This window comes from Lepidochelys kempii, chromosome 2 (genome assembly GCF_965140285.1).
Source record: "Lepidochelys kempii isolate rLepKem1 chromosome 2, rLepKem1.hap1, whole genome shotgun sequence".
Classification (NCBI taxonomy): Eukaryota; Metazoa; Chordata; order Testudines; family Cheloniidae; genus Lepidochelys; species Lepidochelys kempii.
This window is the reverse complement of record NC_136381.1, coordinates 235,322,894-235,338,190: the sequence shown is the minus strand read 5'-3', so window position 1 is coordinate 235,338,190 and position 15,297 is coordinate 235,322,894. Positions and strand designations below refer to the sequence as shown.

The window sequence follows — 15,297 nt, the reverse complement described above, 5'->3', positions numbered from 1 at the left end:
AGGAGATGGATCTCTCGATGATTGTCTGTTCCGTTCATTCCCTCTGACACACCTGACATTGGCCACTGTCAGAAGACAGGATAGTGGGCTAAATGGATCACGGGTCTGACCCAGCACAGCTATTCTTATGTTCTTAATATTCCTAACCCTGGAGAAGTTTAGATCTGCATCCAAATTCAAACTTTCTCGTAAAGAGAAACACTACATAAAAGCTACAGAAAGATAACGTGCTGCAGACTCAGAACATCACACTCCTTCATAGTGATAAACATTTTTTTTTTACCTGTCTTGCATACATGTTGGGAACTGGCAATACACTTCTTCCGTAGGAAGCCCTAGAGTTCAAAGCTAGACTTTCATACTAAATTTGCCTCCTTAATGTGTTCCTTTAAATATGTGCAAAACCAAAAACTCACAATCAATGCAGTTTTTAAATCTTTAGCTGATTTTGAGCAAGCCAGCATTCCTAAAGTGTCTCCAACGTCAGAACATCAGAGCTGCAGCTACACATGTTGAGATCTATTGGACAACGCAAATTTTCCATGTGTAACTTAATTACAAAAACTCCCAACCTCAATAACTTTGTGATGATGCTTTCTGAAAACTCAGGGAGAAATCCTACCACCAGATGCACTGAGATTTGTTGGAAAGAAGTGGTAAAAATGAGTATTTTGTTTGTAATAAAGAAATGTGCCTATCCCAAATGCATCAATGGTTCAAAAGGTTTTTGTAGGCTGTGCACCCACATCAGTGGATCTCCAGTAAGAGGGATAATCTGGCATTTTTAATCCATCACACTCCAAATATAGATATTATATTTCTGAACTTGTTGAAATGGAAGTGCCAGGCAAAAAGACGTTCTGCATTTCTGGTTGAATAGGGGCCATCTCAGATGTCTGAGTATTAGGCATAAGCATGGCTACGTATATACCCCTCACACACAAACCCCCTAATGTAAGGGTCACAATAGCAGCTGTGAGCACCTCCTTGAGGATACAATACAGGCCTTTTCTACATTTGCTGTGGCATGTAGGGCACGTGTAGCTACATGCTACAGTGAAAAGCAGGCTGCGTTCACATTTGTCACTGTGGTGTGTAACTACATGCAGCAGTGAAAGCTCTGGCAGCAGGGAAAAGCTCCGGTAGTAAAGACTCCGGCAGCTCCCCACCTGTTGCCTCTCCCAGGCCAGAGCCTTTCCTTGCTTACAGAACCTTTCACTGCAGTGGGGAAAGGCTGTGGCTGCAGGCAGACAGTGAGAGACTACACTGCCAAAAACAGAAGTACAGACATGGGAGGCACTGCTTGGGCATGTAGAGAGCTGTGTTTCATACACACCCTAGGGTTCAGGCACGTAGGGCACTCTACTCACCTAAGCTGTCCCTCACTGTCTACACTGTTATTTATACCGATGCTATCCAGGTGTGCGGCATCTGTACTCTACACACTGCCATGAGTGTAGATCTACCTTAACGTGTACAACACAAAACACAACAGAAAGTTCATTAATTTTGTAATCCTGCTCTACATCTCATGCAAAACCTATCCATGCTCCGCACCTGAGTTCTTAAGAGATATCTAAAGACTCATCTATTAGCATGAAGAGACTCAGAAACACCAAACCAAAGTGTTTTATCATTATTTGTTATATATGAAGACTTCAAGAAGGAACCAAAAGACATGGTGCTATGTCAGCCTTTTTTTTAGCCTTTAGCACTGCATGTAAGAGAAGAACACTGAATTCCTAAAATTATCCAAAATGTAACAGTTTTTACCACACATAACTGAAAAGAAACAAATGCAAACTAATTGTTACCTTTGCCATGTCTAAGTTATGTTATTAATACATATGTTACATGACACATTCTTTTCATGGCATCGACAGACATGTAACATACTACAAAACACTGCAGTCCCTACTGCTTTCTTTTGGTGCACAATTTACATTGATTAAGAATCCGGCAAACTAATTTGGATAAAATAACCCCCCCAACCCCCTGCCTGAAACTGACCAAACTGAACTCTAACCCTTTCTGAAGCTCTGGAATGTCTGCATTACAGAGCCCCTTCTCAAATCTCCTCCTAAATGTACTTCCCTTGCACTTCTTACCTGGTGGCAGGTCACCTTGGGGGAAGGCAAGAGAAGGGATTGTGAAATACTACAATGCACACTGGGGCATTTTAGCTCCAGGTGCATGTGAAGATCACAAAAAGAAAAGGAGTACTTGTGGCACCTTACAGACTAACCAATTTATTTGAGCATGAGCTTTCGATGTGCATCCGATGAAGTGAGCTGTAGCTCACGAAAGCTCATGCTCAAATAAATTGGTTAGTCTCTAAGGTGCCACAAGTACTCCTTTTCTTTTTGCGAATACAGACTAACACGGCTGTTACTCTGAAACCTGTGAAGATCACAGTATCAGAAGCAGCGGAATCCAACAGCAAGTTTCTGGATCCTGCTACTACTAAGTAGCAGAATGGGCAGGCTTTCCACACCTTAGAAAATACATATGGAATGAGAGAGCATTGAGGAAAGTGTCAGCTTAACAACCATCCTCCCAGAAAACTTTCTAATGGGTAAAGGATCATCTGATTGTCCCTAGAAGACTGCATGGGTTGTAGGCAGGAGGAGGATAAATGTATCACCCCTTAAAAAGGGGTAGGTGAGAGAGAATTTTCTGAGGATGCCAGAGGTACGAATATGATAGCCTATCATGCTCTTGAGGAGGAGACCTTTTACTTGAAAAATTAGTGGGTTGCTGGACCTTCCTCTTTAAGAAGGTCTGCTATCATGGTGGATGGAGGGAGGACGAATGGGATGTGTTGCATGACTGGATAAAGGCTTTGTGGGGACTGGGATAGTGCTCAAAAGGCTTGAAAATCTGAACTGGGTGCTTATCTGAATTAAGCCCGAATTCAAAATTTTCTGAGATTCATCCATCACTACAGGAAATATAATTTAATGGAGAAAACTTACAGGAAAAATTAATTTAACTTAATTTTTGGCCTACAAGTGGTATGTCCATGATAATCCATCATGATAATCTTTTGGATTAATTGTTGTGACTTGGATCTTCCAGTTTCAGGAGCTAGTCCAGACTTACTTCGGCTTTCTACCATCACATGAATATCAGTATATTTTGCATGGATAGTATGGTAATAGCATGTTATTTCTTTTTGCAATTCAGGAACACATTTTAGTGAACATTTTGTTCTCCATACACACAAAGGTGCGTGAATACACACACCCGAACGATATGGATGGACTATGAGTTACCCATTGCTCACATATTCGCTATGATCTGGCAGAATGTCAAACAGTACTAATGACCACATTGGAGTTTTGTTTATTATATGCTTTTTCCGAGTATGCTACATATTCACAGATATTACTGACTTTTAATACTGTGAAATACCAAAATATATTTTCAATTGCCATTTATACCCAAACATATTATGTTTATTTTATACAAACACAGGAGCATATATGTTTCACTGAAATCTGCATGAGAAACACAATACAACATGCATGTGTATTGGAAGTGTTCAAAAAGCTACCATGATTGGTGTTCTATAAATACTTATAAGAGATAAATTTAGATTAGATATCTGTCATGCCACCTGAATGTTTGTACAGAGTGGAATACCCTACATAAAAATTCATCAGGAAACTGTTTGCATTAGGTTTCAGACAAAATACAGTGCAATGGTAATTGTACAAATGCACCACAGCTGACCTTACATGAAAACCATGCTCGTAATTTCTTGGCTTCATTCCAAAATCAACCCACCTTGTTCCACACAAAGTAAATTCATCTCATGACAATATACTGTAGATCTGTGTGTTCTAAAATAGGAATCGAAAAAAAACTGTAATCTCAGTACTGCTTCTATAAAATGAAGTGTTTCTCTGCTTCTGCTGTTGGAGTATAGAGAATTTAAAAGGTAGCTGATAGTATTTATCCTTCCCTAGGGAAGTAACACACTCCATATCACACTGCTTAGTGTGTCACAAAATGTGACATCAATATACACTCTGCTTTAGCTCTTAAATAAAAATCTCTCCAAAGAGAAAGTTAAACATAAAAATCCCCAAAGTATCAGACAAGCCTTCAAAAGTCACATGCACAAGAAGCACACTTTTTATTCCCTCTACTTCTAGTTATAAAAAGCAGCAATGAGGGACGTGTTTAAATGTAACTCCATCTTTGACTGATTCTGTTACTTACCCTTCATCTGTCTGCTGTCTGTTGAACAAGCCAGGCACAGCTCAGATTTCTGGCTTTCATTTTCCTCCATTGTCCCTGCCTACTTCACAAGCTTTCCTTGAAAACTTTTAAACTGCAGGTTTAAAAACTACCAGAAGCAGCCTCCAGGAGAAAAGAAAGAAAACTAGCCTTCTCTACAGTACAAAGTTCATTTAAAAAATGAAGTGCATTCCAGAAGTACAAGTATCCGTTATGGAATGGTGGGCAGTACTTTCAGAGGCTGCTGCTTTTGCTGCTGTTGCTGCTGGAATAGTCCCTGAACACTTCTCAGTGAGGGCCCCAACAGGTGATGGTCTTTTCTGCGGGAAGGACTCTAGCCGGCTTGTTTTCCACTGCTCCCAACTACAGATATACTGCAGCCAAGTAGTATTATGAAAGGGAACATTTCAAACAAGATTATAGGCCTGAATCTCAGCTGGAATCTGAATCCTTAGCTTTCTAAATCTCTGTCATGGGACAAAGCCATTCCACAGAATATTTTTTAAACACATAACCACTGAGCCCACAAACATCCTGATAAATGCTCCGGTGTCTTTTTTTAATGTGCCGTTTAAAAGTAATTCATTATGTAAAAACTGAGGGATTTTTTTCTGTTGAATACTTGCAAGCTGCTCAGGAACCAAGCAGAATGTAATTAAGACATATAAATCCTACATTAGTGAAACCAATAGAACTGAGTGTAAACCACAGCGAGCAATATATAAGATGGAAATCTGGCTTAGATAGAATTTGAAGAGGAAAGTCAAAGATATACAAATAAATATCAAGTGATTATTTTTCAGTAGTTCAGAAATTAGAAGTCTGTATGAGATACAGTAGACACACTGTGTCATGAGGCAGTTATTGAGGAAGATAAAGATGTTGCATCAGTCTCCACCACAGTTAATTTTTGGGAGCATACCAAACCTGAACCTACTCTTTTAAGGTAATAAAACAGAGGTGTTGTCAGATATTGAGATGTGAAAAGACAAGGTGCTGGAACAAACTGATAAATTAAGGCACAAGCAGTCAACAGGATCAGATGGGAAATCTGTCCAAGAGTTCTGAAGGAATTTAAGAATGAATGGGGGGGCTGAGGTGCTAATGAAATGCAATCTCTCAAACTCAGATACTGTCCTGGAAAAACAGAGGCTAGTTAATGTTGGAGATATCTAGGACTGATTTCTAGACACCTCATCTCAGAAAGTTTAGAGAAGAAATTGAGGTGGTTCTGAGATGGGTGATGAAAATTATGAGAGATATGGAAAAACTTCTTCATGAAAATAGATTGAAAAGACTGGGCCTATTCAGTTCACAGAGGAGACAAATAAAAGGATGGGATAAAGATATGCAAAAGAATTAACAGAACACAGAAGGTCAATCAGAGGGTCCAGTCTACTGTCTTTTGAGGAGGTATAAAGGCAAAGCCCATAAAATAAATGGGAAAACTCCCATTGATTTCAATAGGCTTTAAGTCGATGAAATGGAAAGACAAAAATGTAATAATAATAAAAAATGGAATTCTTAAATAAAAACCCTGGGGAACATTGCCACAATACATCATTGAGACCAACAGTTTCACAGGATTGAGAAAAGGACTGAACACTGATATGGATAGAGTGACCAGACGTCTCATTTTTAAAGGGACAGTCCTGTATTTAAGCCCTCCTGCAGGTGTTCTGACTTTTTCTTAAATATGGGCAAATTGTCCCGTATTTTCCGTCTCCCCCCAGTCAGTACTGGTGGGTCCTGCTGCTGGCCGGATCCCTGCTCGCCAGCCACCCGCCCACCAGCGGTGAATGGAGGGCTCCAGTGGCTGACAATGGGGGTGGGTGGGCGGGCAAAGCTGGGGGTGGGGCGAAGATGCAGCATGCGGGGCTGGCCACTCCCCCGGTGATCTGTCAGCACAGCCCCAATACGTGCCGGCTCTCAGCCAGCAGGGCCCCGTCCCCGTCCCGTTTCTGGCCTGCACTGGCTGCGCGCTCTGAGCTGTGGTGGCTGGTGAGTGTGGGCAGGCGCCAGGCGGCGGCCAGTTACGTGTTGCCTCTGCTGCCCACCCATCAGCCCTTTACGTGCTCCCCCTCTCACTGTCCTCTCCCTGCTTTGCCCCTTCATCCCCCAGAGCCCCACTGCTCCTCCATATCCCCCCTGGTGGGACGCATCCCACTCTCAGCATTGTGTGAAGAACCAGCCCCTGGTCAGAGCACTCAGCTCACCAACAGCCTGGCTAGCAGGCCCCTTCCTTCCTGCACTGCCTCTGGCTGGGCCACCACCCCGGGAAAGCCCAATACCCTCTGGCCTGGGGTGCTGGCCAGGAGAAGCCAAGTCCTGAATGAGCCAAAACCCTGCACAGCACTGGCATGGGGAAGCTTCTCCACTCCTCAACTAAGCTCTGGAGTGGGAGGGGGGAAGCAATTTCCAACCTATTCACGCTCCACAGCAGCAGGGGCTTAACACCCTCTTCATCCCACCCCAACCCCCGGGTCCTGCCCCCAGGAAGCACGGGGCTACTCTGTCCTCCAGACACCCTCCCCTGCTGAGCCACCTCTCTGTCTGGGTTTGCTGAAGGCCCTGCAGTCAGGTGCCCTGGGCCTTGGTGCACCATGCTGCCTTAGGGCTTAACCCCTTCCTGCCTGCATTGTAGCCAGAGGCGGCTGGCTTATGTTGGTGGCCAGCAGCAGCCTGGAGGTGTTAGCTGCTCAGAACCATAGAGCTAAGGGTAGCCTAGAATTCCTCCTTACCTGTATGGGGTTAAGAAGCTCAAATAACCTGGTTGGCACCTGACCAAAAGGACCAATGGGGAAAGAAGATACTTTCAAATCTGGGTTGGGGGGAAGGCTTTGTTTATGTGTTCCCTGGGGAAGCAGAGAAGCATCAGGTCAGAAAACTCCTTCTCCTAAAATCATCCTAAAATGAGTCTCAATATTGCAAAAAGAGTAAGTAAATAAGGCAAGGCATGTTAGATTATCTTTTGTTTTTAGATTGTGAATTTTCCCTGTGCTAAGAGGGAGGTTTATCCCTGTTTTTTTGTAACTTTGAAGTTTTCCCTAGAGGGGAATCCTCTGTTTTGAATCTGATTACCCTGTAAAGTTACCTTCCATCCTGATTTTACAGGGGTGCTTCTTTTGCTTTTTTTTCTTTATAATGAAGTTCTGTTTTTTAAGAATCTGGTTTACCTATTTGTTTGGAAGATTATTCTCAAGCCTCCTCGGGAAAGGGGGTGTAGGGCTTGGGGGGATATTTTAGGGAAACAGGAATTCCAAGTGGTTCTTCTCCTGAATCTTCGTCTAACTCACTTGATGGTGGCAGCAGTACCCATCCAAGGACAAGGAAGGATTTGTGCCTTGGGGAAGTTTTTAACCTAAACTGGTAGAAATAAGCTTAGGGGTCTTTCATGTGAGTCCCCACATCTGTACCCTAGAGTTCAGAGTGGGGAGGGAACCCTGAAGCTGCCTTTCAACACTGTGTGGGCAGGAAGGGACAAGCTGCTTCCAGCCACACTGGACTTGTGGCGGGAAGAGATGAGTTCTGCAAAGACATGGGCCATGTCATCCCTTCTCTCCCTCCTCTTCCCCTGCGCCTGGAAGTAGCTCTGGGCAGAAATCTGGGAAGCGTGGGGGGGGAGGGGGGAATGTGACCCTGCGTGCCCTCCCCTGCCAAGTGTTGCCTCGGGAAGATGTGGCGCCAGGTACCAGGAGAGGTGGCTCCATCCTGGGGGCCCAGTCAGGCATGGAGGGAGGAGCGCCAGGCAGGGAGGATCGGGTTGGTCGGTCATCCCCCGTGTGAGAAAGGTGTACATGAGTGTGTGTTTGTGTCACCTCTCTGTGTGTGAACCCTAAAGCCTTAAAGATAAGAAGGTAAATAAAAAGAATCAAACTACGCAGTACTTCTTTTTAACAGGGGCTCAGACAATTTGATGTTAATTTGAACATTTGCACTGCAAAGTTCTGATGGATTGTCATTGAACTCACTTGAATATGAATAATTTTACCAGGTGTCCCATATTCAGCATAGGAAAATGTGGTCACCCTAGATATGGATAACTAGAAAACCAACCCACAGTTACATTAGACGGGCAAGTTCTTCCTGAATAGCCCACTTCAGGATCTGTTGCACCTTCCTCTAGGCAGCTACTACTAGTCCCTGTCAGAGAACAATGGAATAGATGGATCACTGCTCTGATTCAGATTAAAAATGTTTATGTTTCTACTGTGTGAACAGTGTAAACGTCAGTCATGTATGGAAAACGAATTGTCCCATTCCTACTGAAAAACAGAGAATCCTGTTCCCAAACCCAACAGATCTTGGGCACCTGGCCGAATTACAGGCTGATCTACACTGGCCCTGCATCCCTCTGCATCCCCTCCTATCACCCACTGGGAGATGAATTTTTAAAGTATCTCTCACAGGACACAGCTTCCTCTGGAACGCCCTCTTAAAGGTGATTCCTTACTGTGTGTAGATTTCCCAGACAGGACACATAGACCCAACTAGAGAACCTTCTGCAAAGTCTGAGGAAGGTGATGTGAAGGAGACTGACATCTCTACATCCCTCAAACCAGAAGAGATTTGCTTCTGGAGGTTCTCTTCTGTATGTGTATCTGGGTGAAATGGTTGAGCTCTCAATTTGGATTTTTGTACACTGAAAATTTTTAATTTTTTGAAACAGAAATTAAAAGAACACAACTTCTCCACTCCCCGTATCCAATGGTCCCAATCATAGTAAGAGAAACTCCAAATCCTTTGAGTCCATTACTATTAACAACTGAAAAATAATCAAAACCACTGTTCTTTATATGCTCTGGATTAGATCAGACACACATATTCTCTTATTAAAACTACCTACAAATATTTATTTTGTTCCTTACCAATAATTTTTACTCAGTCTTGGAAACTGGCAAAGTTCCCAGAAACTCAAAGTAGCACACAAAATGTCCATAAAGAAAAGATGGGGAAAGCAATCTAAATGTTTGTGCTGCTATTTAAGATTTCCAACAAAGCATACTAATTACTCTGAATAAAATTATTCTATAGCAGCCCAGCAATTTAAAGAAAACATTTAGTGGGATGTACAGTATATCTACTGTAGTATTTTTATTGACTCCAAGTTATACTCCGCCTACTCTGATTTTTGCGTAAGTTAGGCCCAAAAGTTATGGCTGTCCTAAGTAACTGTGTTTTTAAATCACATATTGAGGGTACACCTTCTGTACACAAGGAGAAGATAACAGAAGTCCAAAAGAGGCAGATAATGTGGGCAAGAGGGAAGAATTAATCAAAGCAGGCAAGTTCCACACAAAGAGAATGGAAAACTTTAAGAGCATTGATCTAAACTTCAAGTTAGCAAGATGAATCTTCCAGCAAGTTAAATTGGCCCCTTGACAACATTAATATGCAGAGTTGGACCTACACAGCAAATAAGCCAAGGTCTCACTGACTTTGCAGCAGCATTACCTGGCAATCTACATATAAGGATGAGCTGTTTTGTTTTGTTTTTAAACAATCCTGCCATGTTCTAGGTACAAACAACAGACTTTCCTTCAGCTTTGGAGATGCATGTAGTCTTGTTCTAATTTTCTTTTAAACAAATATATCCATTGTAATCAATACCATAAAGTTCAGCTCCACAATTTTTGAATGCATCCCCACAAAGTCATTGTCATAAATATAAAGGGAAGGCTAACCACCTTTAAATTCCTCCTGGCCAGAGGAAAAAACCCTTTCACCTGTAAAGGGTTAAGAACCTAAAGATAACCTGGCTGGCACCTGACCAAAATGACCAATGAGGAGACAAGATGCTTTCAAAGCTGGAGGGAGGAGGGGGAAACGAAGGGTTCTCTCTGTCCATGTGTTGCCTTTGCCGGGACCAGAGCAGGAAGGCAGGTCAGAACTCCTGTAAAGGGTTAATAAGCAATCTAGTTAGATATGCGTTAGATTCTGTTTTGTTTAAATGGCTGATAAAATAAGTTGTGCTGAATGGAATGTATATTCCGGTTTTTGTGTCTTTTTATAACTTAAGGTTTTGCCTAGAGGGGATTCTCTATGTTTTGAATCTGATTACCCTGTAAGGTATTTACCATCCTGATTTTACAGAGGCGATTCTTTTACTTTTTCTTCAATTAAAATTATTCTTCTAAGAACCTGATTGCTTTTTCATTGTTCTTAAGATCCAAGGGTTTGGGTCTGTGTTCACCTGTGCAAATTGGTGAGGATTTTTATCAAGCCTTCCCCAGGAAAGGGGGTGTAGGGCTTGGGGGGATTTGAGGGGGAAAGACGTTTCCAAGTGGGCTCTTTCCCGGTTATATTTTGTTAGACGCTTGGTGGTGGCAGCAATAAAGTCCAGGGACAAAAGGTAAAATAGTTTGTATCTTGGGGAAGTTTTAGCTTAAGCTGGTAAAAATAAGCTTAGGGGGTTTTTCATGCAGGTCCCCTCATCTGTACCCTAGAGTTCAGAGTGGGGAAGGAACCTTGACGTCTTCCTCCTCAGAACCCCAGTGCAGTGAAACGCTACAGGAACTTTTTCCAGCCAATATCTGCTTTTTGGGATCAGTCCTCAAAACTCAATTACCACAGAGAAGCTTGTAATACTAAGAATAACCTTCACCATTTGTTCTTTTGTCTGCATATTTACACTGATTTCTTCACATTGGCATGTAACAATTTCAATGTTACACCTACGAGTCACCTCTCAGCATGCAGCTTATAAAATATCAAAACCAGCAGCATAAAGACCATTACCATGGACTGCACAGATTGTTATACACAATGAGCCGCTCTCAAACAAATAAATTCCTGTGCAAAATGTTCTTTACTGAGCACAATGTAAAATGCAGAGCACAAATTAATACATTCATCATTTCCACATGTAGGCAAAACAAGGTACCCTTCACTCGTATTTGAAATTTTCATTTATGTAACACTCAGCCAAGCCAGTATCTATCTCTGTGTTCTTGTTCGCTAATATTCTACAGCAAATATAGATGCTCCATGTGGAAGCAGAGTTTCGGGCACTGTGTCAGAAATAAAACCTGCAGCCCTGCAAACTTCTGATGATATTAGGAGGATACCAAGGTAGCTGGAGAAGATGTAGAATTGGCAATTTTTATAGAGCTGTTCCAGAAGGCTGACCAGGCAGAGACCACTTGGCTGAGGTTAGTGGTGTCTGGACTAGACCCACGGGAATTTGGTGGTTTTGGGGCACAGGGATTTATGCATCTCTTTTTGGGTTTTAATTCACATGCGTTTCCAGCACCAGAGTTTTGTTTTGAGTCTGGATTGAGTCACAAATTCAAACTCATTCTAAACTGCCAAGCTTTTGCCTTTCAAACTAAAACAATGTGAAGCCTGCAGCTTTCAAATGACTTCCATCCAAAGCCCTAAATTACCTATGGCTACACTACAGTCTATGTCAGCAAAACTGTTGTCACTCAGGGGTGTGAATATTCCACCCCTTGAGCAACATAAGTTACACCGACATAAGCACTTGTGTGCACAACGCTATGATGGCGGGAGAGCTTCTCCCACCGACATAGCTTCTGCCGCTCGCAGAGGTATTTTTTTTTATGCTGACGGGACAGCTCTCTCCCATAGAATGTCTTCACCAGACGCGCCGCAGTGGAACATTGCAGCACTACACATATAGACATGGCCTTAGTTGTGCTTAAAATTCTACCCAATTCTGCCAAAAATCTAAGAAAAGGATACATTTGATTTTTCCTGGATTTCAAAGAATAAGATGTGGATAACATGTAAAATCTGAACATGCAATGATAAATTTTCAGGTGAGCAGGTGTGGTAAACTTTTAATATAGCATGTGTGGCATTAAACACACCATTCCTGTTAAACGTGTATCTGCTATTATTAAGCCTCCAAATACAATAGCATGCTGAAAATGTACCCCTCAAACTGTTAAGTACAAACCATGTGTTATCTACGAGTAAAGAGAGCTATGAGATAAAACCATAATGGCAGATAATGATTTTGTGGTCATGTTTAAACATTTTTGACGTATCCAATTACTATTTTTGATAGTCAAGTATTGGGGGTAGCTGTGTTAGTCTGTATCCACAAAAACAACAAGGAGTTCGGTGGCACCTTAAAGACTAACAGATTTATTTGGGCATAAGCTTTCGTGGGTAAAAAACCCACTTCTTCAGAGTTTTGATAGTGTAACTTAAATAAACTCCCCCCTAGGATGATCACTAATCATAGACAAAATAATCCTGATTCATCAGTTCACATCATGCAAACTAACTTTGTTTATCTATAGGACCTACAATAAAAAGCAATTCTTTTAAATTACTGTATTCCGATCTGGGGCTATCATTATAAAAAACAAAGCATGGGCCTAATTAGGAGAACAGAATATTCATCTTTAATTATATTTATATTTAGCAGTCCAGAACTTCTTTACATAAAATACTTCTATTTTAGCATGAACATAAAAGTAACAACAACAAATGCTGATGAGCTCAATTAGTAAAATGTATCTTATGCAACATTGGTTGAAGTGGTTACTTCAAAAAACTGGAGAGTTAACTATCAATAGCTATATCACAAGATATGTTGACATCACAGAGACACCTCAATTTGAGTGAAATCATGTAACTCTTGACAAATATATTATATAATTACTCAAAATTAACTAGCACAATGTAGCATAATCTGCACTAGAGAAACCCAATCAACAGTATACCTTTCTGGGTAATTCAGCACTAAATTTGAGAAATCCTGTTCTTTTACCCCTTTTGTACAACATACAAGTAACATACATTTAAACTCAACATTCAGGCAAACTAAAACATACACAGTATTTGGGTTTGAAAAGTGCCTTTCACATGTTATTTATTTCAAAGACACAAATTAAATTTGGTAAGGCCTGAATCTGTGAGAAGTCTGTGGGAGATGAGGCCAGTCACTTTGCAAGATCAGACCCTTGCTGCAGTGTTCGTCTAGGCCGTTAAACAGTCAGCAGTTGTTTCTACATAACCTTGAGGAGTTGAATAGCTGAAGAGAGATACAATTGGATACTGAACCCTTCAACTCTAGGGGACTGATAGAAATCTAGTCATTCTTGGTAGTAAACAAAAGTAATTCTTACCAGACAGATTTGGTAGATTAGATTAAATACGAGAGAAAACAACTTTCAGTAACTATAATAAACTGGACTAATTATAGAATCATTCTGCAAAAACAATGCGCATGTTAGCGCTAATTTCTACCTTTATTAATAATCTCTGCAGAAGTGCCTGGGGCTGAATAGGCTTGGGAGTAAACTGATCACATATTCCTAGAGGTTATCTTGCCTGCTCAGTGCTGAGGCACATTGACAAGCAACATGCAGATGTTCATATGCTGTGGTACATACTCTATGGTTCGGGAATGAACTTCAGTGGCCAACACTGTCTGGACCTAATTCATTCCTAAAAAAAAATGACTGTGTTCAAGTAGTGTCCAATGCTAAAGTTATGGGAATTAGCTCACACAAGCAAAACAAAACAAAAACAAAAACAAAGTCAGTAAAGTCTATTGACGTTAGTTCACCAACAGTATTGCAAAGGAAAATTGCTTTTTTTTGCTACTGTTTTAGATTGAACCATTTCTGGTTTTGAGGTATATTACAGATTAACAGATTTTAAGGCCAGAAGAGATCACTGTGATCATTTAGTCTGACCTTCTGCATAAAACTGGCCATAAGACTTTCCTGAATTAATTCCTGCTTCTAATTCCAGTAGGTGTGCTTGAGCTAGTGCATATATTTAAAAAGAAAAAAAAATCCAATCTTGATTTTAAAATTCACAGTAATGGAGAATTCACCACAACCCTTGGTATGTTGTTCTAATAATTAATTGCCATGTCTGTTAAAAATCTACACATTACTTCTAGTCTGAATATATCTAGGTTCAACTTCCAGCTATTGAATTGTGTTATGCCTTTGTCTGCTAGGCTGAAGAGTCCTCTGTTATCAAATTTTGTTCCCGATGTAGGTACTTACAGACTGTGATGAAATCACCCCTTAACCTTCTCTTTGATAAACTAAATAGATTGAGCTCCTTGAATATTTCACTATAAGGCAAGTTTTCCAATCCTTTAATCATTCTTGTGGCTCTTTTCTGGACCCTCTCCAATTTTTCAACATCCTTCTTGATGAGAGGACAGGAGAACTGGACAACAGTATTCCAGTGCCAGATACTGAGATAATATAACCCCCCTTGGATATTCACCATTACTACATCCAAGGACCACACTAGCTTTTTTTGGCAACAGCGTTACACTGGGAGCTCATTTTCAGCTGATTATCCACTATGACCCCCAAATCTTTTTCAGAGTCACAGAGTCCTGCATTCTGTATGTGTGGCCTACATTCTTTGTTCCTAGATGTTTGACTTTATTTTTGGCCATATTGAAACACGTATTGTTTGCTTGCAACCACCTTACCAAGCAATCCAGATCTCTAGCAGGGATATGTCCTCTTAATTATTTATCATTCCCCCAATCTTTGTGTAATCTGCTAATTTTATCAGGAATGACAATGTTTTCTTCCATAGCATTCATAAATATATTAAATATAGTAGGGACAAGAACTGATGCCTCCAGGACCCGACTAGAAACACACCCAACTCTATGATGATTTCTTATTTACAATTACATTTTGAGATCTGTCAGTTAGCCAGCTTTTAATCCATAATATGTGTCATGTTAATTTTTTTTAACATGCTAGTTTCTTAATCAAAATGTCATACAGTGCCAACACAAATGCCAGATTTATAATTACTTGGGACACCCATTTACCCTTTTAAAATGGCACAGCATTAGTGTTTTCAATCCCCTATGACTTCACCAGCGTCCAAAGAGTTATCTTAAAAAAATCAACATTAAAAGTCCAGAGAGGTCCTTGGACTGCTCTTTAAAAACTCTTGGATGCAAGTTATCTAGACCCACAGATTTTAAAACATCAGACTTTAGTAGTAGTATTTTAACATCCTCCTGAGTTAATTTTGGAATAGAAAGTATTTCATCATCATCAATCACCATATAAATAGATCACTTGG

General features: G+C 40.9%; 1 protein-coding gene across 15 annotated transcripts in view; it reads right to left on the bottom strand.

The window, feature by feature from the left end:
• The window catches only part of KIAA1217 (KIAA1217 ortholog), a 547,501-nt gene that overhangs the window by 264,106 nt on the left and 268,098 nt on the right, over positions 1-15,297 (bottom strand). Inside the window, exon 1 of one of the 15 annotated variants that reach the window (XM_073334246.2) lies at positions 4,228-4,399. The exons of the other annotated variants lie outside the window; for them this stretch is intronic. Within the exon in view, the coding sequence (XP_073190347.1) occupies positions 4,228-4,297 (70 nt within the window). The 5' untranslated portion in view covers positions 4,298-4,399. Of the gene's footprint in view, positions 1-4,227; positions 4,400-15,297 lie in introns of those variants that run through there. 15 annotated transcript variants of the gene reach the window in all.